Genomic DNA, 25,087 nt, shown 5'->3' with positions numbered 1-25,087 from the left:
ATTGTCATTAGAATAAAAGTCTGCAATGTGTATGTAAAAAAAAAAAAAACAGCCATCTTGTTTGTAAAAATGTATATTTTATGCAAACAAAATGATCTTTAAGTGTCCCCCATTGTCGGGAATTACATTGACAGCATCAAAAATAACAGTTACATATTTTTGGAGTCCCGGTCACCAACACGGAAAATTCAAACATTTAACTTTCCAGCTTTGCTGCTTTTAATCCACAGCCACCAGCTCCACCTCAAAGATCAGCTTGGCGTTGGGTGGAATTCTAGAAAAAAATGAAAGTTAAGGAGAATATGGACAATGAGGCCTCCCAAAACATGCTTTTCAGGTCGCATTTGCCATTCACCTAAAATGGCTTCTTCAAACCAAAACAGCTGACTTCCTTTCAATTTCAGACACGTGTCCTCTGAGACTTTTCCGAGCATCACGTAATGTTCGACCCGACCGCCTCATTTCTCATTAGTTTCCATTTACATCCCCAAAAAAGATACTTGGAGTCCGGGAGGCCCTTCTTGCCGTACGCCCACTCGGGTTCGATCTCCAGACGGGCCGTCTCACCCTTACTCATGGTCAACAGGCCTTCGTCCCACTGCGTGAAAGCGATGGGGGCGTTAAAAAGCACAAAAGGAGGAAGCGAATGGGAATAATGCACGTACCCCTCGGATGACTTTGCCCAAGCCGACTTTGAAGCTCAGCGGCTTGGTTTGTTTTTTCTTCCTGGCCCCTGCGGAGAACACAAAGTTGGGACCTGATTGGTCGGACTGCATTGTCGACAAGAACGCGGGCTATTGCGGCGAAGTACCTGATGGAATGTTGGTGTCAAAGACGGTGCCGTCTTCCAGCGTCCCCGTGTACCAACAGCTCACTGTGTTGCCTTTTTTCGGGAAGTTGGTCTTGTCGCCTTTCTTCAGGGTCGATTTGGTGAACTTGGGCGGACCCTGAAGAGAAGCAACATCTGCATTTATGAAGATAATTGTATATAAAAATGACACAGCTTGTTGCTTGGGTCGTCACCTCATCCACGACTTCCGCCTTGACCTCTTTGGGCTTCTCATCAATTTTAACAGCTTTCACCTGCTTCGTTACTTCTTCCACCGGCTCTGTACCTTTAAACTTCTACAAAACAGACGGACTTTCTTCTCCCCATTTCAAGCACATTGCGCATTTAATTTGCATCAGGTCACGACGTCACTGTAACGTTACTCACTTTACTGGCAAATAGCTCGTTGTAGGCGACGATGAGCTGCTCCTTTTTGGCCGTTTTGGCCACGTTCTTGATATTTCCCAGCAGTTTGTGCTCGTTGAGGAACTAAACGAAGAATGAGGTGTTATTCTTTGAAAGTACAGGAAGTAATATGTGACGTACAGGCGTCACATTGTTTGCAAACATTCATTCCGCCCCCCCCCCATGTGCAGCTACACACGCTAGGCTACATCATGAGAACGACGCGTATTTCCGTCAAAATGCATTTTTTATGTGACAACAGCGGCGTTTGAATACTCAAATGACGAACGTACCGAGTGTGCCGCATTGTCCTGAATGAACTTGATCAGGTCTTTTTTGGGCAAATCGTCACTTTTGAGCTGCTCGTCGCTCCACTCGCGCGCTGGTTCGTCCGCCATTTTGAGTGGGCAGTGTATGAACTTTGACCTCGCTCATGAATATGCATGATTAAAGCAACCTCTTACCAGGGATAATTTGTGACGAAGATATGCTTTTCTATCTAGCAACGAATTCAACATGCTTACAAACATAAAATAAAATGCTACATTTTCCATGACTGAAAATGACTGCAGACATTCTGTAGGCTTTTAAAAAAACGGTTTAATGCTACAAAACGTGACTAAAAATACGCATAGGGTCCGTGTCTCTTTAGGTCATAAACTGTTAAGTTTGGAATCAGACATTAAAAATTGGAATGCGACTAGTTATTTGATTTTCATTTTAAAATCTAAACTCAAAAATAGCTTGAGTTTCTCGTTTGTTTTCTGTAACGAGTAAGCCAAAGTCGAATAACAGTTTAATTTTCAATCTTTATTTATAAAGCGAAACCAGAATATAGCACGGGACAAATTGAATTACGGCTCGTATGTTCGTTTTAGATTCCAGGAAATTGTTACCCAGTGTAATTTCCCCTACTGACCACCAGATGGCGACAACGTAGCGCCTGAAGACCATGTGTTGTGTCGTAGTCAAGTTGCGGCACTTTATTCACTTTAACCCTAACCGCTAACTCTAAACCCTGACCCGAACCCTAAACGTGGAATTTAAGAAAAACAATGCACTGGAGAGCTTGACAAGTCTATGGGGCCCAGACCCCCGCCCCCTTTCAAGGTTAAGCTACAAAATTTACCGCATTATATAATTTTCTTCCAAATGGCCCCACATCCCTCAAAGGTACGTGCAATTTCTCAATATATGTGTGCCTGCTAACGTTCAACACTGAGAATGCGAGAAACATTGAAATACTGCATGAAAATCGTCAGGTGACACAGTTCATATCTAAAAATAGATGCGGAAAACACATTTTTAATGACTAATTGACACGCTAAAAGGTTTGTGCTGAAAGCTCCAAAAATCTTGTCCAAGCTCACACGCGATGGACCCCCTTTGCATGAGTTCCAACGGCGAATTGCTTGGGTTAAGGATTGTCAATCAAGCCAAGCAAGAGGAAAGAGACCCCACGGGAAAAACTTCAACCAAAGACATGAAATAGTTCTCAAATCTTTCATGTTTGCTTTTCCTGGCTTTCATTTTTGGCTCGCAAGTCGAGCTGGTGCTCTGGCACCAACTGACCAGCAGGCAGGTGACCGATTGCCCGGCGCCCACTCGGGGAGCGGCCACGATCTAGGCGACCTCCAAGCCGCCGTCAGAGGACGACTCGGCATTCCTGAAGAATTTGTGATGTGGTCACACCACGACATCACTTCCTGTTTGTTGTGACATCGTGGCGTTCTGAAAAGGGGGGCGGGGTTACAGTTGCTCAGGGTGATGTTCGTTTAGAAGCCGTTGGAACGCGCTGAGCAGTAACCTTTGACCTTGTCAATCATCTGGCTGACGGGAAGGTCGGACGACGACGACGACGACGACGAGATGGCCTCTGCCTTTGAGGAAAAGGGGCCGCTGCCATTTTGTTTTTCTGCCGACACAAAGAAGATAAAAGCATTCGTCACAACTATAACTTTTACGTAGTAGTTCAAGTCAAAGTCAAAGGGAATCTTTTCGAAAGTTTTAGCCAGATGACTTCCAAATCTTAAAATTGGTGACTGAAACCTGACTCACATTGAGTCACCTACTCCGCCATAATCGGTCGCTTCATCAAAATATTGAGACATTCGTATTCATGTCCATGTGTGTGTGTGTGTGTGTGTGTGTGTGTGTGTGAGAGACACCTGTGTTGCTGAAAGGTGACAGTGTGATTTTTGCCTTGGACGTCCAGTAGGTGGCGCTGGAGCCAAAGGAGCCCAATGACAAAGACTGGACAGCTTGCTCCGAAGTCGCCTTCTTGGTGTTGTTGGTTGCCGTTTTACTCCAGTCTGACACAGAGAGTCAAGTCATGTGACCTCTTCCTCCTCCTCCGCATCGTCATCATCAATATCACGAGAATAGCAATAATCTGGATTCATTTTAGTCATGTAATCTGGAAATTTAATTTTTGTACCATTTCATTTGTTGCTGCGTCGAAAAATATGCAAAAAATAAATAAATAAATAAAACAATCCATACTTGGATACGAGGAGAACATTTCAGGATGGGCAATGAAACAGCGGTTAAATGTGTGCACTTTTCCACAACCCTGCCCGTGTTTTGGTCGATGATGATGATGATGATGATGAGCACGACGAAGGCTCAGAAGGTTACCGGCGTTGTCCGAGAGTCTGAAACGAGTGCAGCAAAGAGAGCGTCGCCACTGCTTCTGAACGTTCTCTTTAAGGGCGCAGTGGAAGCAGAAGATGAAGAGTCCTGCGTGCGTGTTCAGCACAAGAAGAAGAACAAATAGCAACGAAGCCAATCGAGAAAATTCAAGTCCATATGCGTCAGCCCAATTTAAGTTGTAGGCACCTTGCAGCGAGTTGAAGATGGCGAAGAGGTAAACGAAAACCAGGCTGACCGGCCCCCAAGCGAAGAAGGCGAAGGCCCACGTCATCCCCAACAGGAAGGTTAGGCTGACCACACTGCGAAGGTTCCGCACCACCTGAGAGCCGCACACGAGGCAAGCGGCGTTACCAAGGCAACCACGCCGCTCGCGGCGGCGGCGGCGGCGCTACCTCTTGTCGCATGGTGCGGTTTCCGCGTTTGCCGTTGCGTCCGCAGATCTGCAGCATGACCACCACAAACATGGCCACGTTGAGCAGGAAGACCACGCAGAAGTAGGCCACGCACGCCACGTAGAACACAACGGCGCTTCGGATCCAACAGCTGAGGAGAACACGCGTGTCACACAGCCGTCATTGCGCACATGCTCCGTCGTTCGGCTTTCATTTTTGAAAGATTTGAGGCAGGACACACAAAGTTAACCAAGTACAAGAAAGTAGTCGCATTCTTTTTTTTTTTAAGCAAAGATTAGGAAAAGCTCCAGCGTGAGGTTAAGCGCTTCAGAGAACGGAATTGGATGTTTAAGACTTAATTATTCAACTTTTTTGTTTCAGGTCCGTCTTACATGATTGAACATTTTTCATTGTTTCTTGAATGCTCGACTTCTGTGCGGCCAGCTTCCGGCGCAAAAGCGTGGAGCCTTTCCAAATCATCGAGTGAACTGACGACAGTTGGATTCGAAACTTGTCAAGGATGAAGAGCGGAACGAGCCGCAACACGTGAGCGGCACGGCCAAGGCAAAGCCGTCCGTCCGTCTAAACTTACAACTGTGATGCGCCTTCACCAAAGTGCCCCCCGCCGTACTCCTGGGGTCCGTACGAGCGTTTATCCACAGCCAGGACCAATCCCACCAGCACGGCAGGAAGGCCTGAAAGCAAAAGAGAATGACCGAGCAGCCCGCAAGAGACGGGGGGAGCACCGCAAAAAGGAAAGCCAGTTGGACATTTATTTCATAGCCCCGAGAAGGAGGCGACACGAGCGATTACTCGAGCGCCTCACATTTGGACACACCCGAGGCCGGTTCGCGAGGCTATGGACTAAACGACCAAAGAGCTCGCCGCAGGCGGGAAAAGGAAAAGACGACTCACCCCAGCCCAGCAAGCAGAACTTGAGGATGTAGCGGTGCACGTACGTGTTGAACACTTTGACCAGCGCAATGTACATGTGCACCGACTCCAGGCCCATCCACGTGAACGACGTCAACAGGAAGTAGTGAAGCAGCGCCGCGGCCGCCAGGCACAAGGTCTCGCTGCGTTGCCACGACAACCAGCCATTGAGCAGGAAGCACATGTTGAGCAGCAGCAGCGATGCGCTCAAATTCATCAGGATCTTGGATGGGTAATCGCGACGCAACTTCCTGCGAAACCAGAGAAGGTTTTCTAAACTTTGGCAACTTCAAGTGTGGGCGGGGCTCGGCGACTCACTGGAAGGCCACGTAGGTGAGCAGCGTGGTGGCCGAGAAGATGGCCGACACGCCGCAGCCGATGAAGGTGATGAAGGTCAGGATGCGGTTGTGACGCCGGTCAATATGCGGCGACACTCCCGAAATGTCCTGAAAGAGAAAAACACGCAAATGAGCACGAACGAGCCGGCCGTTCGCTCGGCCGGCTGCTGGCTCGCTCGCACGCACGCACGCACTCACCATGAGGATGCCGAAGTGCGTCAGGTGGTCACACAGGCAAACGGTTTTGTTAACGCCCGAATCTGCGGCCACGCGGCAACCGTCGCCATTCCAGCCTCCGCCGCCACCTGGTGGACATGTCAAGTTACTGCGGCGCTAACAACAATCGCGTCGTCATCATCATCACTGACCATTCATGCTGAAGTCCCAGAAGACGCAAACCGGGCTGAGGATGTTCTGAAAGGACAAGAAGGGTTGTTGCTCAAAAAGTTCTTTGGACGAAAGAATGAAAAAAGAGAGCAGCTGACTTGAGGTGCCAAATGTCCGATGTGGATCTGGACGGGCTCCTTCAGCTTGCTCATGCTGCGGTTCACAACGCTGCTCGCCACCACGTAGCTGACGAGAACGCGGCCGTCCTGCTCCAGCTGAGCCACATTCGCACACGTCAGACATCGCACGCATCGCCGCGTGACATGCGCACGCACGAGCGCGGAATTCCGAGACCAGCGGTGTGGGCGCCCACACGCTGTACTCAAGTTCGACACGCGTGAGAGGACGAGAGTTGAAATGGGACCTGGAAGAGGTTGGTGGTGCTGAAGAACAGGAAGTTGATGCGGGTCGGCGCCGATGGGTCCACGCCCGACAGCAATGAGGGCGGGAGTGTGACCTGAGCCAGCGAGTTGATTTGCTCGGACTCAAAGTCAATCTGAAGTGGGCGGGGCCAACGCCAAAACGAGGTCGTCAACATCCGGCGTCGACCGGTGATCGCGAAAGTGGCGGCGTTACCTGAGGGTCGGTACTGTTGGTCGGGATGAAGGCGCCGAAGGACGTCCCGTTGAAGGCGGACGCGTTGAAGGCCGACACCCCCAAAGCCAGCCGTCGGGATCCGATGCTCACGCTGGAGCCTTCGAACTGCAACTTGTCCGCAAGATGATCCACCGCCTTCAACGCCCTAAAAACGAAAATCACACCAAGGCGTCAACGCCGTTGCGAGCACAGCCCCGCGGCGGACGAGGGTCGGCGCTACCTGTCCGAGGTGGGCGCGAGGGCGCTGTGGGGGCTGCTCATCACGTTGGAGATGATGGTGACCACGGCGGAGGCCAAGCTGGTGTTGACGTTGGCCACGTTCACCAGCTGCTGCACTTTGTTCACCACTTTGGACACCTGCACACACACAAAGTCACGCAAGATGGCGGCGGCGGCGCGATCGAGACGATGGCCGGCGGCGTGAAGACGGGCTCACCTCTTCTCGGGACAGCCGGTGGTCGGTGATGGCGGCGAGCTGCACGGCGACCTCGGCCGCATTCTCTGGAGCCGAGACGATACCAAAAATTTTAAACGGCTGTCCGCGTCACGTGACCAGGCGGGGGCGTTACCTGCCGAAACCTGGATGGCGTCGATGTCGGTGCAGTTGCTGAAGTCGGCGGATGACCAGAAGGATGAAAAGTTGCGACGGTCAATCAAGCTGAGGAGAACGAGAGAGAAAAATGTGACACCGGGAGGAGATCGCCTCACGTGGACCGTGAGCAGCACCGTTGCACAAACGCGAGACGAGTAAATTTGATGCTTGAGCTAAATTGCGTTCGTCGAGACACAACGGAAATAAGAATTTTTTTGGGACCAATTATTACGTTTACTCTGTGCAACTGAAAACAACATTTCAGAATCGGGAAAAGGAAAGCGTTTGAAATCGGCGCGAGTATGTCCACTATGTGTACTTGCACGTAAATTTAGAGTGTCTTGTTGCTACCAGCTGCGGGTGGCGCTCTGCTCCTTGTTGGGGAAGCACGGCAGGAAGTGGGCTGCGCTGGGCCGACTCTCGGGCCAGCGGTAGTGAACCGTGTCGTCTTCGGGACAGTTCTCTGGCAGAACAATAGAAACAGAATTTTGCTGTCAGCCAGCACAACCAAAAAATTTCACCGACATTTTCTCAGCTCTTCATTGCACAAAATTGAACGGATACGACTGTGATAGCAATCAGTGCAACATTTCCGGACCACATTCAAAAAAATTGTGAAAACTAAGTGCGACGTGCACTTTCCTGAATTATCGCACACGTGTGCAATCACAGTCGGCCACGAACGACATTTACGTGTCGGGGAAGGACTCAAAGACGTCAACAAAAGCGCTGGGGTGTTCGGAGGTCGTACCCAAGCGGCTGACGCGAACGGAATACGCGTGGACCTCGAGACCGGCGCCGATCTCAGGGTCGCCATTGGAGATTCTGTCCCGGACGTCCGCTGGGGCATCGGCGAGGTCACCGGTGAGGTCACGGTGGCGCAGCAGCGCGCGACACAGGAAGCTGCGCGACACCAGCGGCTCAACGTGAACGGCACGCAACGAGATCATGACCTTTAACCTGATGGGCGAGGGCTTCGACCTTGAGCGGCGTTCAGGCCCGACGCTGCGAGGGGTAGAAAAGTTTCAAGGGTGAGTGTGACATGCACGCAGCGTTGCGAGGTCGTCCTCCACTGGGCTGCGACTCACCTGAGCGAGTCTACGGAGACGGCGTGAGTCCAGTTGCGGAAGGTCTCGTTGAGCTGACGTTGCAAACACACGCACGCAAACGTTAAACGAACATTTCCATTATTGTTTTTTAAGGTCGTAAACAATTTTAACAGTCTCTAACGTTTTTTTCTTGTCGCAAAGAACATCCGAACAAGACAAAGAACGTTCGCAACGTGCGCAGACATTTGCAAACCTCGAGACATTAGCACCCCCTTGTGGTCAGGCCGCTAAACGACTTCCTTACCCAAAAAGCGACAGCTTCCTTCACATCAGCTCGAGTCAGCGTCGCGCTCCTGTCGTGCACCTCCAAAGCCAGCCTGTAGAACAAGGCCTCTGCGCACACGGGAGACCCAAACAAAACGCACAATTAGACTTGAGGGACATTTCACATTTTTCTCTTTGAAAAACAGCGGCCGCTAGATATTTGCTTTTTGGCCTCCAGCGTCACAAGCAGTCAAGAAAGAGACGACAAGGATGCCTCAATCAAGAAGAGCAGCGGCCTCATTCATCAAAAAGTGCAGAGAAACGCGCCGTCCTTCGTCCAAGCCAACGTCGATCGCAGAATTTTGGTGCAAAATTGACAAATGCCAAAGTTGGAGTGGGAATGTTCGTACGCACACCGTTGATAAATGAGGCCCCGGGTTGCTTTCATTGATGAGCCAATCACCAGCCACCAGTAGCAGAAAGATCCTGCCCACTCTATTGATTGACAGCTGTCACCTCAAATCAATGAAGAAGCTTGAAATGATTCGAATTAGAATTGCTCATGTTGACCTACTGTCCCTTGTCCAATCATAGCCGTGCTTGCATGGACACGCCCCCCACAAGCCGGCAGCCATGTTGTTTTGGGGATGGAGCACGTGGATGGGGGAGGGGCTTGGCAGGGGTGTGGCCAATGTGAGGGCGGGACCACCTGAGGGTGGGCGGAGTGTGTGGGGCGTGCTCAGAGGAGGAGTCAAGTGTGGAAGAGGCGGGGTCAGAGAAGGACGGGGGAGGGAAGGAGACCTCAGAGCGAGGGGTGTGGTTAGACGATGAAGAGGAGGAGTTTGATGCCGAAGAGGGGGACCCAGATGAGGGTGGGGGGAGGAGGTGAAAAAGGGGCGGCTCTCCAAAGCCTGCTGGTGAAACGTTGTCGTCCGTGGCCCCGCCTCCTGCGTCCCAGGAAGCGCGTCGGACAAAATGGGAAATGACGAGCGAGGAGGAGGCGAAGGGTCGTGGCCTGATGCTGTCGACAGCCAATCAATGGTCAGCGCTGCAAAATCTGGAAAGGTTCCATAGCTCCCACCAGGTGGAGCGGTAACAGGAGTACGGATGTTGGCCCGTGATTGGTCGGCGTATTCCGGGTCGGGAGCGAAGATGCAAAGAGAGAGTGTGGAAGCAGCCAACGAGCTGCCAGACGACTTCTGTGGAGGCGGGGCATGGTGAGAAGATGCCAGTGAATGGGGCGGTGCGAACGCATCATCAGAACTTGTGTGATGGGTCCGGCTGTGGGCGGAGCTTAATAAGCTCTGGATCGTTGAAGCTCTGCGCCGTTGGCTGATGGTTTTGCTTCCTGTTCCAGTGACGGAGACAGCTTCTGACACAAGAGGCTTGGCGATGGCCGTTGCTCGTCGCAAGGGCGGGGCTCCCGTCGCAGCCGGCCAGCGATTGCCGCTCGGCTGCTTCCGAAGCGGCGTGGATACGAAAGCCAGAAAGGGCCGCCGCCCACCTGGCAATCGGGGAGAGAAAACAGGCCGGCTGGGGGGTGCCGGTGCCTGCAGCGCCGGCTGGACGGTTGCTAAGGAGGGTGTGGCCTCATCATTTGGGTGAGTGGGGAGGAGGCGTGACGGGGGCGGGCCCTGAGAACCAATAACACGAGCATGCATCCATTGGCGCCCTGGGCCACCAGAAGTCATCTTTGCGGGAGACGTGGGGATGAACGGCAGGAAGGAGCCTGACCGGGGCGAGACGGAGGCGGACAGCCGAGAGCCAGGAGACGTCGGTGCCGAGTCATTTTTTGGGTACCTGTTTATGGGCGGAGCCTGAAGTGCTTTGTCAGCAAGTTTGGGGTGGTCGCTTGCCTTTGTCGATGGGATGTCCTGCTGCATAAACGCTGCCAGCAGGAGGCGGTGCCATGCACATGACAGGGAGTAAACAGCAGCCATCAAAAAAAGACAAAAAAAAAAAACGGTGACGATCACCACAACATTTGATCATGTCTCAACATCGTGTCAAACAGCGAACAGTCAAACAGAACCGGGCCGTCAAAAATCTGCACACAAGTGATAGATGGTCTCGACTCACTTCAAATTGGTTGCGCGGCACCAAGATGCCACCAGAGGGCGCCAAGTGAACCAACAATGACAACCCACAAACGTGAGCGCTAAAGCAGAGGAGTGCTCGCATGTTAGCAAGGTTGAAAGTGAGCAGCACAAAAGACACAACAGACAAGAAGAGACCACACGACATGCAGGATGAAAAGTGTCCCACCAAAGGTTAAAACAAGCGACGCCAATCGTCACAGCTTGAAGCGTGCTAAGCTGGCCAATCTTAGCCCGAGACTGAGTCTTACCGGGCCTTAGTGGGTTAGTGAAGTTGTTGTTAGTGATGGCCACAAGGATGTGGCGCTGCGTCGGCTGAGCTACACGGGATGCAAACAACAAACCGTAAAACAAAAAAGTCAGCGCAGCATCCAAAGCATTTCCCAGATTGACTTGACATCTTCAAACGCATGCTAATCGACTCAAAGTGGGCGTGTGTGTACATAAAAGTGAGTGTGTGTATGTAACTGTCAGTCAAACATTAAAAAAAAAAAATGTGTAGTGTTGCCTCAAGGATCTTTTTTCCACTTCCAACTTGGTCCAAAATCACAAGTTGAAAAAATTGATTACACACGTCGACAAAGTCGCGTCAACGAGACGGGTGACCTTGTCGGCGCTTCTGCTGGCCAATGAAGGCTTACCCAAGGACCACCTGCCGGCACTGCGACCGCTTCGGCTTGGTGTGGCGGGACTGGACGAACTGGTGGGCGAACTGGTGGGGGTTAGAGGCATGCGGGTGGGGGCGGAGTCTGCGATCAGATGGACTGGGAAGGACAACGAACAAGAGCGACAATCCAAGTGGAGCGAGCGACGACATTCCATTCCTACGATTTACGATGCTATGAGTGGTCGTTGTTGACAACCCGTGTTTTGGAGTCCACGCATAAGGAGGAAGCGACTTCCACATCTTCCTCGCATGAGCCCAAAACCAAAATTCGATTCACACTCGAGAGGAGAGGGCGCAAAACACAAAAGGATCGTCAACATATGCTGCAAAGGTAGCACTGAGGAAGAGGAGGAAAGTTCAGAGAGGTGGATGAAAGGTGATGATGTGGCGGTGGCGTGCGTGCGTGCGTGCGTGCGTTACCTACCATGTGCGCGTGTTGCATTAGTAGCATGGATGGTGTTAGTGGAGTCAGCAGGAGAGGAAGCGGCTGCGGGAATGTCGCAAAGGGAGACAAGACAAGTGGGATGACCAACATGAGTCAATGTTCATCTCACACGCACACACGCACACACGCACCATCCAGTGTGTATGATGACGATGAAAGCCAGCCCACATTCCAGCGATTTTTTATTTTTATTTATTTTTTTTTTACCTGGACACCCCAAGCGCGTGGAGTCGCAGTTGCTGTGGTCGGAACCGTTGCCGGGCAGGGAAACACCTCAACGGGAAAAGAAGAACACAAAGGTAGTCATGTGACACGTCCGACGTGTTCAAAGCGTGTCCGGCTCAACGTGGCGGCCGAAAGGTGATTGCATTGGTGACAACTTTTGGTCGCGAGTGGAAATTTTTTAAGAAGCATTTCACCAGGAAGCACTTGGAATATTCTCGCATCATTTGCGTATAACAAAATATTTATTTTAATTATTCCTGTTGAAATTATTGTGATACAAAATACAATTTCAAAAATTGGGAAAATCTTCAAAGGGAAACAAAATGTAAGCTTGTTTTGAATCATTTTCTTTTTCGATAACAATTGAAATAGAATCCTGCTGAAGGAAAAGGGAGATTTACGAAGATTTTAAAAGCATGTCACTTATTTCATGTTAACAATTTGACATGTGCAAATAAACTTGAGTGGTTTTTATTTTATAAAATGACCACAAAAAAATGGTCTCACACAAATGTACATATAGCAGGTTAGTGTGCACACACACGCGCGTGCACGTCGGCACACAACCGGCACGTTGTCTGGTGAGAATTCAACGGAGCAGCTGGACTTGATTAGCTTGGCTTTGGAATGTGCAAGTCATTTTGCTCGCTGCTTCCATTTCGATGTGGAAGTGACCACAAGGAAACAAACAAGGAAGCAAAAGGAGGAAACAAACAGAGAGGCAAGCCTGGAAAGCAATTGGAAGACACACACACACAAAAAAAAAAAGGAAGCCAACAGAAAGCGGGGAAACAAATGAGGACACAAATAAGAAAGCAAAAAATCAACAAAAAAAAAATCAAAGGAGGAGCCTATACGAACGTGCTCGTTATTTTCGAAGCTGCTTTTACTTGGACATAAAAGTGACTTCCTGTGTGATGTCACCAGAGCGCGACAAACAAGAAACAAGAGCGAGCTTTGAGGAGAGCGAGAGAGAATCAAGACGGAAAGCAGACCAACTCAAGCGCGACTCACTGCAGCTTAGGGTGGCGTCCGTCTGGGCCAGGGTGGGGGCCACGTCCCAAAAGTGGTTGTCCCAGTCGATGACGTTTCCCACCAGGTGGCAGGTGAGCGCGTTGAGCTGCTGCACCGTCATGGCAAAGTCCCAAACGCGAACGTTGTACACGTTGCCCCAAAAGCTGCTCGGCCCTGCGACACACAAAACAATAAACACGAGCAGACATTTTATGCCGGTTACATCGCGATTTATGGCCATGAAGAGGGATATCGAAGAAAATCGGTTCATCGATTTTTGACATTTTTTTTTTGGGAGCCACTCACTTCCACGTGTGTCTGATTTTCGGACATTTAAGTGCAAGCGCCAGCATCTCTGAAAGAAAACGTTCTCACCTCCCAGGCGAAAGGTGCCGCCGCCCAACACGGAGCGGCCACTGGAGTCCGAGCAGGTCTTGGCCCAGTGGTTGCCGTTGAAGTAGACGCCGACGCGACCGCTGGACGACGTCCACAGCACGCACAAGCCGGTCATGGAGGACGTCCAGTCGGCCGCCGTCAAGATGGAGTCCAGCGAGCACGTCACGCCTCTCACCAGCAGTTTGACGCGGCCTTCGTCGGCACCCAGCGCCAGCGCCGTGTTGCCGTCTGCATCCGTGTACGTGAATATCCACTCCACCTGCGGGCCAAATAAATAATCCAAAAAATCAACCACCTGCTACTTCCAAGTCGAGGTGTCCGATGGAAACGTGGCGGAGACCGCCAAAATCAAAATCTCAACGTAGAATTTGAGAGAGTGGCACGAGCGCAAAATGGCCGACGCACTTCGGTCACGTTGATGTCGCGACGACGCTTACCTGTTGCGGAGGGCCACTCCGCTCCATCTCCAAGCACAGAGTCAGGTGATGCAGCGTTGGCATGACAACAGAAGACGACACTTGGGCTCTTGGCGCGTTGCCGTCGGTAACGCTCACCTTCTGATTTCTCAACGCCACGGCGACTATCGAGGGCGGTGGAAGGCAAGAAAGACAACAAGGAAACAAACGAGAACACAAAAAGGCACAAAATGAAGGGGGGAGGGATTAAGCACACAAACAGGGAAACAAAAAAAGTCGTCGTGACCGCCGAACCTGTCGCTGACCTACCGTGCCTGAAACTGATCCGGAAGCCTCGTTTCTGAATGCTGAAGTCAGAAGTGAAGTCCAGGTGCATGGCGTTGCCGCTGGAGTTAAGTACGAGGCCGGCGGCCGTCAGACCGCAGAACTTGATCTCGCCGTTGCCCGTGGCGACAATCAGACGGTCGTAGATGCATCCCGGCGCCTCCTCCAGCTCAAAGTCCTCAAACGAGATCTGCACGACGAAGCCCGGCGGCGCTCGCAGGCTCCACCGGCAACTGGCCGAGTTGCCGTACTTGCTCGGGTAACACGGAGACGTCAACCAGCCCTCCGACTCCGTCAACACCGATCCGCACTTGGACCACTCGCACCCAATAACTGCCGTGGGGGGGCAATGACAGCAAGTCACATTTCAAGAAGCACAAACAAGTGAAGGACGACAAGTCCAAAAAAGAGAAGACCATGAGAACACTGCAGAACTGAAGAAGATGCGAAAACCTAAAGACATGAGAAGACTCGAGAATTTTACGACAAGAAGACCAGAAAATGAGAAGATGACAACTAGAAGAATAAAGGAGACTAGAGAAGAAGAACAAGCTGGCAAGAAAACTAGAAGACAGTCATGCTCGTCAACTCACACACACACATACTGTAACAAAAAACTAAGATTATCGCACACACTCAGGAAATAGACGCACACACACACAAATATGCAAATAAGCGTGATGGCATCTAACATTCAAAATATGTGCTGGGAAACGACATCAAGTGTGTTTTTGTGCGTGTGCGCTTCCTTTGCATGTGCTCATGAAGACAAAGATGAATAATTTGCTGTTTGTGCGTTATCTAATGAACACAACAATCAAACGTGAAACAAATTGTGTCCTCTTCGTCTAAATGCAAATCAGTCAAAAGTGTGTGTGTGTGTGAGTGTGTGTGTGTGTGTGCCCGTTTTGGGTTAAGCTGCTTAAGATTGATCCTGTTATGACCGACACATGTTCATCCAGCAGCACGAATGTTTTTAATAACTTTCCTGCTCGCTCACAGCGGAAAGGACGCTCCATAGCAAAATTCATAGAGTAGATTTTACTCTAAAAAGACGACTCGGTCGCAGTAAACAAAGGAAAATATTCTGCATAAAATTCTCAGTACATTCTACGATTCTCAAATTTACTGGGACCAAATATAGACTTTAGAGAGTAAACTGTGCTCGACGAAATTAGCCGTGTAGGATGCTCGAAAAGTAGGACGTGTGAGGATGCTCAAGCACAAGAGGGGGTGTCTCGGAAGCAAAGTGACAGACGCGAGAAGCAAACGCCGCCGGCACCGTGAGGCCGCACATCTCGCACATGCCAGAAACTGCCGACGTTATCAACGAGCATCTCGATTGTCTTCGATTCTCATGGCGAGACAAATCTTGCCTTCATTGAGTCATGAAGGTCTGCAGACAGCTGCAAGAAGGAAGGCCGATGTGCGTGTTGCTATGGTGACCTCACGATGTCACATGCAATGTCACAAAAAATGCAAGATTCAACTGAACACAGGGGGCGGGGCTTAGTGCTCCCACATCTATGAGCGTAAATGCGTGTGCGTGTACGTGTGAGCGTAAATGCGTGTGTGCATGCCTGTTTGTTTGTGTGAAGTCAGTGTGACATCATGTTTTTAGAGGCGTGGTCACAAAAAAAAGAAACATCCAACTCTAACGCAACGAGTGGGGCTCAAAAGTGTGTGAGGGGAGTGATTGTGTGTGCGTCAATGTGGCCAATGTTCTTTCCACTAAACACACGCACACACAAAATGCACTGTGTGTGTGTGTGTGTGTGTGTGTGTGTGTGTGTGTGAGTGTGTGCGCGAGGTGGGGGTGGCTTGTACTTCTGGGAACTTTACGAGCGTAATTGGCCGGAGGCTGCTGGAAGGGTATGGAAAATATATTAGACGCGCGCACATTCAGTAGGTTTGTGTTTCTTCTTTGGGTCTTTCGTGTCGGATTACCTATGAGTGGGCAAAAATGTTGTCGCGTTGCCTTCATACATGTTGATCAATAAGACAGATGGCACCTTTGAGACTTACTGGTTAATTTGACAAACAAAGCAGTTTGTCTCAAAAGTGCCACCTCTGTCTTTTACTCATCGAGAAATATTGATAAGATCAGTTGGAGTTCATGTTTGAGGTGAGTTGTGGTTCGTTTTAAGGAAAAAAAGGCCAAAAGCCTGAAAAAAATGCGGAGCTCACGTGACCGTTGATCAACGTCGCCAAGTGGTTAGCATGTCTGCGCCATAGTTGAATTCGAACCTCATTCGGGCCATATCCGGTATGGACTTGCCTCTCTCAGGAAGATTTTTTGTTTTCCTTCCTCATTCCAAAAACGTGTTCGCCTGTCGCCTTCATTTAAGACCAACAAACCGTCCACAGGTGCGAAAAATGTCTGTCGTTTGTCCATTTAATCATCTTACCGTACGCATGTAGCCCCGCCCACATCAGGATGACCGCGGGCCTCCTGGCCCCGCCCACACGGTGAGACCCCGCCCTGAGGAGAGGCGCAGACACGTTAACTTGTTAAATATTCATGAGCCTCATTAGAATAACGTCAAACTGCAATGTGTTTGATGAATATTCACAAGTGGAATGACGTCAAGCGGTCGTGACCTTCAAACAAACGTCTTCTTTGTCAAGTCTCCGCCCACGACCCGCCGCAGAAAGACATGATTGACAGCCGCCACTTGCCGTCGTCTATTCAACTTCACTGCGGTTGTACCAAAAAAAAATTGCGATATCCCGAAAAGGATTTTTGGGTGCGAGCTCATTCAATTAGGCCACGCCCCTCGTGCTAGGCTTAGGTCTGTCTTATTGATCGAAAAACAATCAAATGTCAATTTACGTAATATTTAATTTTAACATTCATGTTTCATCGACACGTTGACTTGATTTGCAGATTTCATTCTCCCTTTAAAAACAGATTTTTATGGGACATTTCTGAGCTCACTCAAGTTGTGTTAAGGCACTTTTGCGCTCTTTCCAAATAAAAACAATATAAGGGAAGATCGACTAAGTAGAATCTTAACATTCACGTTTCATCCTCACGGTAAAAAAAATAAAATAAAGTTGCGTGAATCCTTTGGCACATTTCAGGAGTGACTCCTGTCACTTCCAAAAAATATCCACGCGAAAAACAATGGAGATGAAGTTTGTTTGACAAGTTAAACATTTCACGTACATGAATCAAATGTTGACTAACAAAAGAAACTCACATGTTTAGTTGCGCTTCCTCTCCTGCGACATTTCACTCCCAAAACGCCACTTTTCCTCCTCCTTGTTTCTTTTCTTCTTTTCCTCCAAAACTTTCTGTCGGGACTCTCCAGCACAACTCCTGATGGCGCGCGTACACATGCACGTGCACGCGCACACAAAACTTAACTGTGAAGATGGGGGAAAAAGCGAGGAGGGGGCCGAGTAAGGGGAGGGAGACCAAGGAGTCGCTGGCTGTTGGGTGCGTTTGATTTGCTGGCCTCGACCATCCGACCGCAAGTGAGCAAAACACAAATTTGGTCATCGACGATGTCAAACTGGTCAGCACACAACTGCCACCACCCAAAGCGGCTCCAAATCGGTTGAGAGGTTCGAGTAGGTTAGCCAGGCCGACATTTCAAACAGACTTCCCAGAAGGTTTCATCGTTCCAAGGTAAAAGTCAGGAGAAGGCCACAAAAAAAGTTCCACGGCATTAACAATAGAACGTAACGTAGTCAAGAGAGACGGCCATCTTTTTTCCTCAGCCGGAACAGGAGACGGAACACTTCGGAACAGTTGAGGAGCAGCACTCGGCGTTAGCGTGCACGTTGCAAACAAGCAGCTGACAGGAAAAGCCCACTAGAACATCAAGAGTCCGTTTTACAAAGTCACATCCTGAACTCTGGGTTGATCTGTTGTGAGATCGGAAACTGGCGTACTGCCCTTTTCACCTCACTCATTTTTCGACGCTGACGTTTTTCCAGGTACAAAGAAATGACCAACGGACACAAATGCAAACAACTGAATCGGATTTATTTGGATCGTCTTGAAAGATTAATCACATGAACATCTGCAAAAAGAAAGCAAACATATCATGCAGGCAAAAGTTAGCGTGTAAGGAGGAGAACAAGTGCGGCCGCTAACGTCACGCTTGAGTTGCGTGTGCAAACAACAAACTAACATGTTGACGGAAAAGGAGAGGAGCGTGGCGCCCCCTGCGGGCACGAAAGCTCCGTGTGGCGGTTGCCTCCTCAGCGCGCCGTTTCGTAATAAAGACTTACAGCCGGTGCACACAGGCGGCCATTGTGAAGCTCTCGCCTCCATCAAAGCTGCTGGCGGCTAGCCGGCGTGCATGCGTGTGTGTGCGTGTGCGTGTGTGCATATGTGGAGCTGATGAGATGGTGCAGATAGACGAGAGAACGATGGACAAAGGCGTCATTCTTCTCCAGTGGTGAGCAGTTTGAGGGCCTTCTGGAGATTGTGGATGGCCGTGGGCACATCCTCGTACTGGAGGGCACTGCCAGCGTACTTGCAGTACTTCTGGGCCTTGGTGAAGTCTTCGGCCGAGAGGTGGACGTCACCTGCGGGGGAGGTTGGCCGCACAAGTTCAGTCTGATTGAGATCAGGGATGGTTGCAAATGTCACCACGACGTGCAAGCCTTTCGTGTGATTAAAAGTAGTGCTAGGCGATAATACAAGAGCAATATGGATCACAAGAGTCATGTGATCCGTAGCGATACAAAATGCATTCAATAAAATGCTGGATAAAAAAAATAAATACATAAAACAAATTGCCGAAAACTCAGAGCTCGGCATTCTGCGTGGGGGCTACCATGCGCTCGTCACTAAAGACCTCGTCCGTGCGCCGTTTTTGTGCTCAGGCAAAAGCAAGAAAAGCGTTACTTTGACACCATCTTGTGGAATCTATGTGTTACTGCATTAATACTGTTCATGAGCCTCACGTGAGAAGCTTGAACAAATGAAGGTGACGAGTTTTGCGATTGTGCTTTATGATCTCAAGCATTTGAAGTGCTGCCATCTTGTGGGCAGTTTGAGAATTTAACCCGAATTTCGATGGCTGACCTTGCTGCTGGCTGGTCAGGAGGTCGGGGTCGACGGCGTGTGCCGTCCTGGGCATCGGCACCGGCTTGACGGCGTCTGTCGGGTCACATGACATGTGTGATGACCCAACCCTCGTTTACAGTAGAGATGGGCGTGGCTACCTGCGGGCGTGTTGGCTGGGGCGTGTGCGCCGGGGGGGATTTGGATATTGTTGAAGTTGGAGGGCGGTCCCGACGGGCCCGATTCGGAGCCTCCCGTGAAGCCGATGCCTGGCGCCGTGACCCCGCCCACATTCGGGTCGTAAGAGGAAGCCCCGCCCCCTCCCCGGAAGGAGCCGCCGTCTGACAGCATCTGGCCTGAGAAACCTTCATCTCCATCTACAACAAAAAAATGGATTGAAATGAAGCAAAAAGCATAAACACGGGAATACAAAAACAGTGTTTTGGTTTTTAATAAACGTGAGTTCGCTGATGGCGCCATAATCCACGGTAGAGACTACAAAATCGTCACTGCCCTGTGAATCTTTACATTCTTCGTGGAGAGTCTGTCTGAAGATAAGAGACGCATGTGTGATGAATCTAAAGTCTGCAAATGATCGTCATGAAGGTGGAGATGTTGGCACCGGTCCAATCACTGCGCGTGCGTGTGCAGATGGTCTTGATGTGTGCCGTTTGTTTGCCGCGGTCCCACGACGACTTGAAGCAAAAGCTTCCAGATGTTGTTGCCGGGTAACACGATCCGACAAAATTGTTCTCACCATTTGAGCTTAGCCTGTCATGGGTCAGGGTACAGCTTGCGCGTTTGCACTTTTACGGTCCTCGCCAAATAAATTCATCTTTGTCTCATCAGACCACAGGACATTCTCCTCGAAGGCTTCGTCCTTTGCTTACCGGTTTCGTTCGAAAATGCAAAGCAAACGCTGAGCACGTGCACTCAACTTATTTGCCGGCCTGGGGTGATGGCAAGGAACATGTCGCCAGCGGTTAAGCCATTAATAGTTGACGTGTCTTGACTTATTTTGAAGGGACAATTATAAAAGTGGTACGCACCATCAGCAGATAAATGAGCACTATCGGCGCTCTCTCAGGCCGTGCGTGCGTGCGTGTGCGCGATATCGGCAATTGGCACCTGCTTCCTGGTCCGAGTCCATGCCGATGGGTCCGGCCTCAGGCGTCTCGCCGTTCTTCAGGCAGTTGTGGATGTACGCAGCCTTCCAGCGGGCATACTTCCTGTGCTGGATGTTCTGCGTGCATCAGAACAAAAGTTCATTTGCATTCAATGTATGCGATAAGCCCTTATTGCTGCATAAAAAAAAAAAGAAATCATTGAAGCGTTTATATATTTTAGAGAAAAAAAATGGTTTTACTGTCATGTGATTTGGTCAAGTCAAGTCAAAATGTATTTATGTTGTCGATTATTACAAGAAAGTCGCAAAGGGGGGTCAACATGCCCACTGTTGATCCAAACATTTAAATAAATGGAGTGCAGATTTGTGTTTTGTGAAGATGGACCCAGAAGTGCTTAAGATGGAAGCCTGTAACGTTCGCACAGCGTAACATTTGAGATTGTGTTGTGCTGCGTGGCGAGCATAACGTCTGCGCCGAACAAGTTCAGGTATGTGTGGCGAGTCCACATAACGGCGTTGCAGTGTTGCGAGCAGATAAGCAGCACTTTGTTTTCTCAGAGTTGAGCTGAGGAACAATGGCGGCTTGCTGGTGCCCGAGGTGTGTTGTGAACTTTTGTTGCGTTCGTCTAACTTGGCCGTTATGGGAATAATCGCTGAAACAACACGCAGCCTTTCCTGCGCGACAGAGCAAAGGTGAGCGCGCGCACACACACACACACACACATTGTGCTCCATGAATGATGAAGCAAAGTCTCGGGCGTCCCCACCTCATCCGACAGCTCTCCAAAGACAGAGAGGACGTCCAACAGCAGACTGGCCGTGTAGAAGGATTTGATCATGTTCCTGTGCAGAGGAACATTTGATGATGTCACAGAAGGGCTCATCCACAGTCTTGAACTTTCAACCAAAAGCTCGACATTCCAAACGTTTGGAGAGTACACTGTGCTTCTGTTTCCACTGTCCCACTATAGCGTCCATTTTGCACAAAGTTATCAGAACACGTTTGTAACGCTTGCTCGCGTGGTCGGCATGAAACGGAGAGTTTGGACGCTTCCAACTTCTCGCAAGATTTGAACATTGCTTCGCTTCAATATCGATGACATAACCCGACGCAATCTTTGTATCATCCCAGGTGGGATTTCCACGGTGGCAGTGGAAGAATGTTGGCCCGAATTGAAGCAGGTGTTCCAGCGCTCAGACTTACTTGTGGAATCGCCCCGCTCTGTCCTCGTTGTCGGCATAGAGGAACATCTTGAGGGCGTAGTTTTCAATGTGGGCGTTGCCCACCACCTCCTGAGTGATGGAGTCGTTGTCGCTCAACTCCTTCTTCATCTGCCACAAAAAAAACATGTCAGGGAAGGTGAGTCATGCACACAAACTACACGGACGATGCAAGTCGTGATCATGTTGGCTTCGTGTTCCCAGCCAGCGACAGGAAGTGCCTTTAGCAGGTAACATGGACACACGTTTCAAGTTTCCTCTTAAGCAAACGTTGAAGCAGGTGGGCCACGTCTGCGCTGAATGCAACCACTGTTCTCACACCTGTTTGTGTGTGTGTGCGTGCGCATGGCAAGAGGAGCATAAAGGAAAGCGTGTGTCTAAGGTTTCAGCTTGTTAAGCTTTAATGGATTCCAAAAAAGCGCAGCGCAACGTTCAAATGGACACACAACAAAAATGATTTACGCACACCAGAAGAATTCTCATTTGCGTTCTCGGCTCTTTTCTTGCCACTTCGCTCCACAGAAGACGACAGTGAGTCGTTCCAGCCGCTTTCGGACTATCCGTCAGGAATTCTGGTTGTCGTGGTGATAAGGAGCTAAATTACCCTATCGCAGTTGACTTGACGCCGGACTGGTCGCCAGTCAGTCTCAAGGCCCACAGACAGGAAAGCATTCACACCACCACACGAGCGATTGAACCGCCATGACGGACGCTCGCTCGAGCAATGGACGTGCGCGACCATATCGTGCCACAACGTCGCCGGCGGCACTGAGGCAGAGAAGGTCCCCAGTTGTTTTGGTTATTGTCGTCTGCTAAGATCCACGACAACGACGGCGTTCTATTGTCGCGATAAGATGACGGCTTTTCACTGAACGTTTTGCTGTCAGCAAGCGAGGGCCGTCGTGGAGCGAGCATGCTGATTGACAGACGACAACCTCGTAGCGCACGTTTCACATCCTCGGACACGGCAACGCTTTTTCCTCAGTTGGCACACAAATTTAAATAAATAAAAATAAAAGTCAATGAGGAACAGGCAGCCTCCTTTCAATGCGCACACAAGGCTAATTAACTGAACTTTCACACTTCCGACATGCGACTGTCTGCGATGTCAACACGTTTGACAACACCGCATGTGCGCGCGCACGTGCGCACATGCGCATGCACACACAGCTGATGTTCATTACTGTCAAACACACTCACGAAACATTTCACAGCATGACACACACATCCGCTGCTTTCATGCGTGTCCTCGAGCGGCGTGTGCGTTTGTGTCGTAAAGCGCTTGGCGTCGAGTCATCGTTCCACCGTTGGCAAGCGTCGCATTGTCGCCTTCTGATGTGTTGGGACGCTTTCAAATGTCCGGCGGTGGAAAGGTACCAAGCAAGTGCAAATAGTTTGCTACTTTTGCCGCCACTGATGACATCGCATGATGAGATCACAGCGTGTGTTGCGGAATGGCGGTTTGTTAGCGTGACCCCTGCTGGGCTCCGCCTCCTTCCTGTCCTAACGAGCCCATTAAAAAAAATAAATGAATCTTGGCTCAGGCTAACATGGCAACATGTGAAAATAAGTACATGCAGGCTTACTTGGCCAAATAAAAGACGAAGGCGTGTGCGGGTCACGTGACGCGAGTGTTATTTTATTTTGAAAAAGGTTGAGAAGGAAGGACTGACCGACTCCAGCTGGTCCATGAGCTTGACGAGAAACTTGCGACACTCGGGAGTTTTGCTGTCCAGCTTCATTCCCGTCTGCATGGCGTACAGCCGGCCTGTCCACAGCCAATCACAGGACGCGCACCGAGTGGGAGAACAAAACACAAACACACCCATCAAGAGTCAAACGACGTCGCTAAGCCCGTTTCTTCTATTCGACGATGAATAAAAGTTGGAGACATTTAATCACAGGTCCGCCAGTCCGTCGTTCACTGATCCACTCTAAAAATGTATAAAAATTAAAAAAGGGCCAATGACAATAAATGGATGTTAATTTTTTTCTTCTCTCTTTTAGCGGTCAGCAAAAAAACTTTTACTGCCACCTTTCTAAATGGAGTGTGATACTGCAAAATACCGTTTCACAACTTCCTAACACTACTCTTTCCAAAAATAAAAAGGTAAAACTTAACTTACAAGAACATCTCTGTAAAAGTGTCTTTTAGGTGCATACCGCCACCTACTGATTATACACAGTATCTGCAGTCTACGAAAAAAAAAAAGCTTGCTGTCAGAAAACAGACAGGTTACATTTCCGTCTCCCGTCAGCCAAACCAGCGTCTGTCAACGATGGACTGCGTTAGTGATGATTTCACTGGCGGACGAAAATCCACTCCCGTCTGTGCTTTGTCCATTTTTTCTAAGTTGCCGTCAAACATCAGCAAGACCCCCCCCCTGAAAACTACATGGTCGTTTTCACTTTTTTTTTTATTTTGGGTTACGTTTTGGAGTCAACTTCAGCTGGCCTGGAAGTGACACTTGATCGACGTTAACATCGGCATTTATATCATCTGTAATAAAATCCGGCCCCATAAAAGTCTCTGTAGTGATTTAGGGACTTTTTTGTGATGAGATTTTCAACGAATTGGCACGCCTCCTTTTGAAGCGCCTCTTATATTTTTCCATCTCAGCCATCTACATCACAGCAGGAAGGCGAGCATTGTAATATTGTAATATTGCTCAAATGCAAATGCTAATTACTGCTCTTGTCCACTTCAACCTGTGAAAGTAGAAAGTCCCCAGGTTCAAGAGCCTTTTCTATTCGGGTACCAATTTTCTGGAATGCCCGCATATATTCGAGGCACCACCTCAGTAGAAATGTTTAAAACATGACTACAGCATTGACCAGCTGGGCCAGGGACCTGCTCCACCAAAGTCGTCTTCCTGCAGCGCTTCATCTTATTGACTCCCACATTATTTCAGCTAATATTGAAAAGCCTCATTTTATGTGTCAAATGTTGCCCACTTGGCATCCATTGCAGCCAGAACCCCCCCTGTCCTCACTTGTCCCAACAAGCTGGAACACATTCCTCGTGGCTGACGTCATCAGCGTGACGACATACTCGTCCATCAGGTTTGTTGGTGCAGTGCGCATTTAATTCTTATCATAACTTTCAGCTTTCCTACATGAAGGCTGAAAAAAGCCGGGCGCAAACGCAATTATATCGCGAGTGTTTATCGTAGAGTTCGTAGATATCGTGTAGGATATCGTGGCGCCTTCAAATTGCACCTGACTCAGCAGGCTCGTTTGTCGATTTGTCTGGCGAGCAGGGCAGCGTGTAGCCCGCCCCTCGCCCGAAGACAGCCGGGTCAGGCTTCCGCACACCCGCGACCGAAGTGAAGCGCAGCGGCACGATGAATGAGAAGCTGGTTTAACGTTTCAATTCAAGTCTCGACGTCACATGCTAACCGTAGCATGTTGAGCCAAGCGAAGGAGCTGGACAAAGAAAAGTTAGCGATGAAGCTAAACTTGTGTTAGCACACTCACAGTAGTAAGCCACCACAGGGTCGCGCTTCTCGTGTTCTTGGGCGGTGCGTAGGTGGTGGTGGACTGCTTTTAGCTGCCCCGGTGCCGCCATGGCAATCCGCAAACTTGCCACCAAGAACAAAACACAAAACACGGCCGGGTTGTTGTTCTTCCTGGTCCCGTTCTTCTTCTTCTTGGGAGTAGTTCCGTAACTGCTTGCTGCACTTCCGCGTGTCAGTC

General features: G+C 49.8%; 3 protein-coding genes across 9 annotated transcripts; all 3 read right to left on the bottom strand.

Moving 5' to 3' along the window:
• Nucleotides 1-57: 57 nt before the first annotated feature.
• Nucleotides 58-1,662, bottom strand: fkbp3 (FKBP prolyl isomerase 3). Its single transcript, XM_088286092.1, has 7 exons — nt 1,528-1,662; nt 1,217-1,318; nt 1,024-1,125; nt 812-947; nt 666-733; nt 501-598; nt 58-274 (listed from the first exon to the last, which is right to left on the bottom strand). Exons 1-7 carry the CDS (start codon nt 1,630-1,632, stop codon nt 220-222), a joined length of 666 nt encoding a protein of 221 aa, XP_088142218.1. The 5' UTR covers nt 1,633-1,662; the 3' UTR covers nt 58-219.
• A 361-nt stretch (nt 1,663-2,023) lies between these two features.
• On the bottom strand, nt 2,024-17,355 carry adgrg6 (adhesion G protein-coupled receptor G6). 7 transcript variants are annotated; one of them, XM_088286086.1, is made up of 32 exons: nt 17,225-17,355; nt 16,430-16,503; nt 14,007-14,354; nt 13,719-13,861; nt 13,261-13,540; nt 12,886-13,059; nt 11,854-11,919; nt 11,626-11,688; nt 11,176-11,298; nt 10,786-10,854; nt 8,479-8,567; nt 8,214-8,266; nt 8,107-8,130; nt 7,877-8,028; nt 7,477-7,588; nt 7,103-7,191; nt 6,970-7,034; nt 6,754-6,890; nt 6,513-6,678; nt 6,301-6,432; nt 6,035-6,151; nt 5,918-5,963; nt 5,748-5,854; nt 5,530-5,657; nt 5,194-5,462; nt 4,871-4,973; nt 4,279-4,429; nt 4,073-4,205; nt 3,872-3,973; nt 3,403-3,546; nt 3,049-3,149; nt 2,024-2,965 (listed from the first exon to the last, which is right to left on the bottom strand). In XM_088286086.1, coding segments are annotated over exons 1-32 (3,807 nt in total). In that variant the 5' UTR covers nt 17,227-17,355; the 3' UTR covers nt 2,024-2,920. The 7 variants fall into 7 exon arrangements, with proteins under 7 accessions (XP_088142212.1, XP_088142211.1, XP_088142213.1 ...); XM_088286085.1 differs by having other exon boundaries at nt 7,877-8,130; XM_088286087.1 differs by lacking the exon at nt 11,176-11,298.
• A 639-nt stretch (nt 17,356-17,994) lies between these two features.
• vta1 (vesicle (multivesicular body) trafficking 1) lies at nt 17,995-25,087 on the bottom strand. The gene is made up of 8 exons (XM_088286824.1): nt 24,869-25,087; nt 23,065-23,159; nt 21,375-21,502; nt 20,938-21,013; nt 20,173-20,287; nt 19,206-19,421; nt 19,066-19,140; nt 17,995-18,563 (listed from the first exon to the last, which is right to left on the bottom strand). The coding sequence occupies exons 1-8, from the start codon at nt 24,957-24,959 to the stop codon at nt 18,418-18,420; spliced, it is 942 nt and encodes a 313-aa protein (XP_088142950.1). The 5' UTR covers nt 24,960-25,087; the 3' UTR covers nt 17,995-18,417.

This window comes from Idiotropiscis lumnitzeri, chromosome 21 (assembly GCF_059441095.1).
Source record: "Idiotropiscis lumnitzeri isolate Australia: NSW breed Sydney's pygmy pipehorse chromosome 21, RoL_Ilum_1.0, whole genome shotgun sequence".
Taxonomy (NCBI): Eukaryota; Metazoa; Chordata; class Actinopteri; order Syngnathiformes; family Syngnathidae; genus Idiotropiscis; species Idiotropiscis lumnitzeri.
Note: the sequence above shows the minus strand (reverse complement) of the source record. Positions and strands in the feature narration are given on the sequence as shown.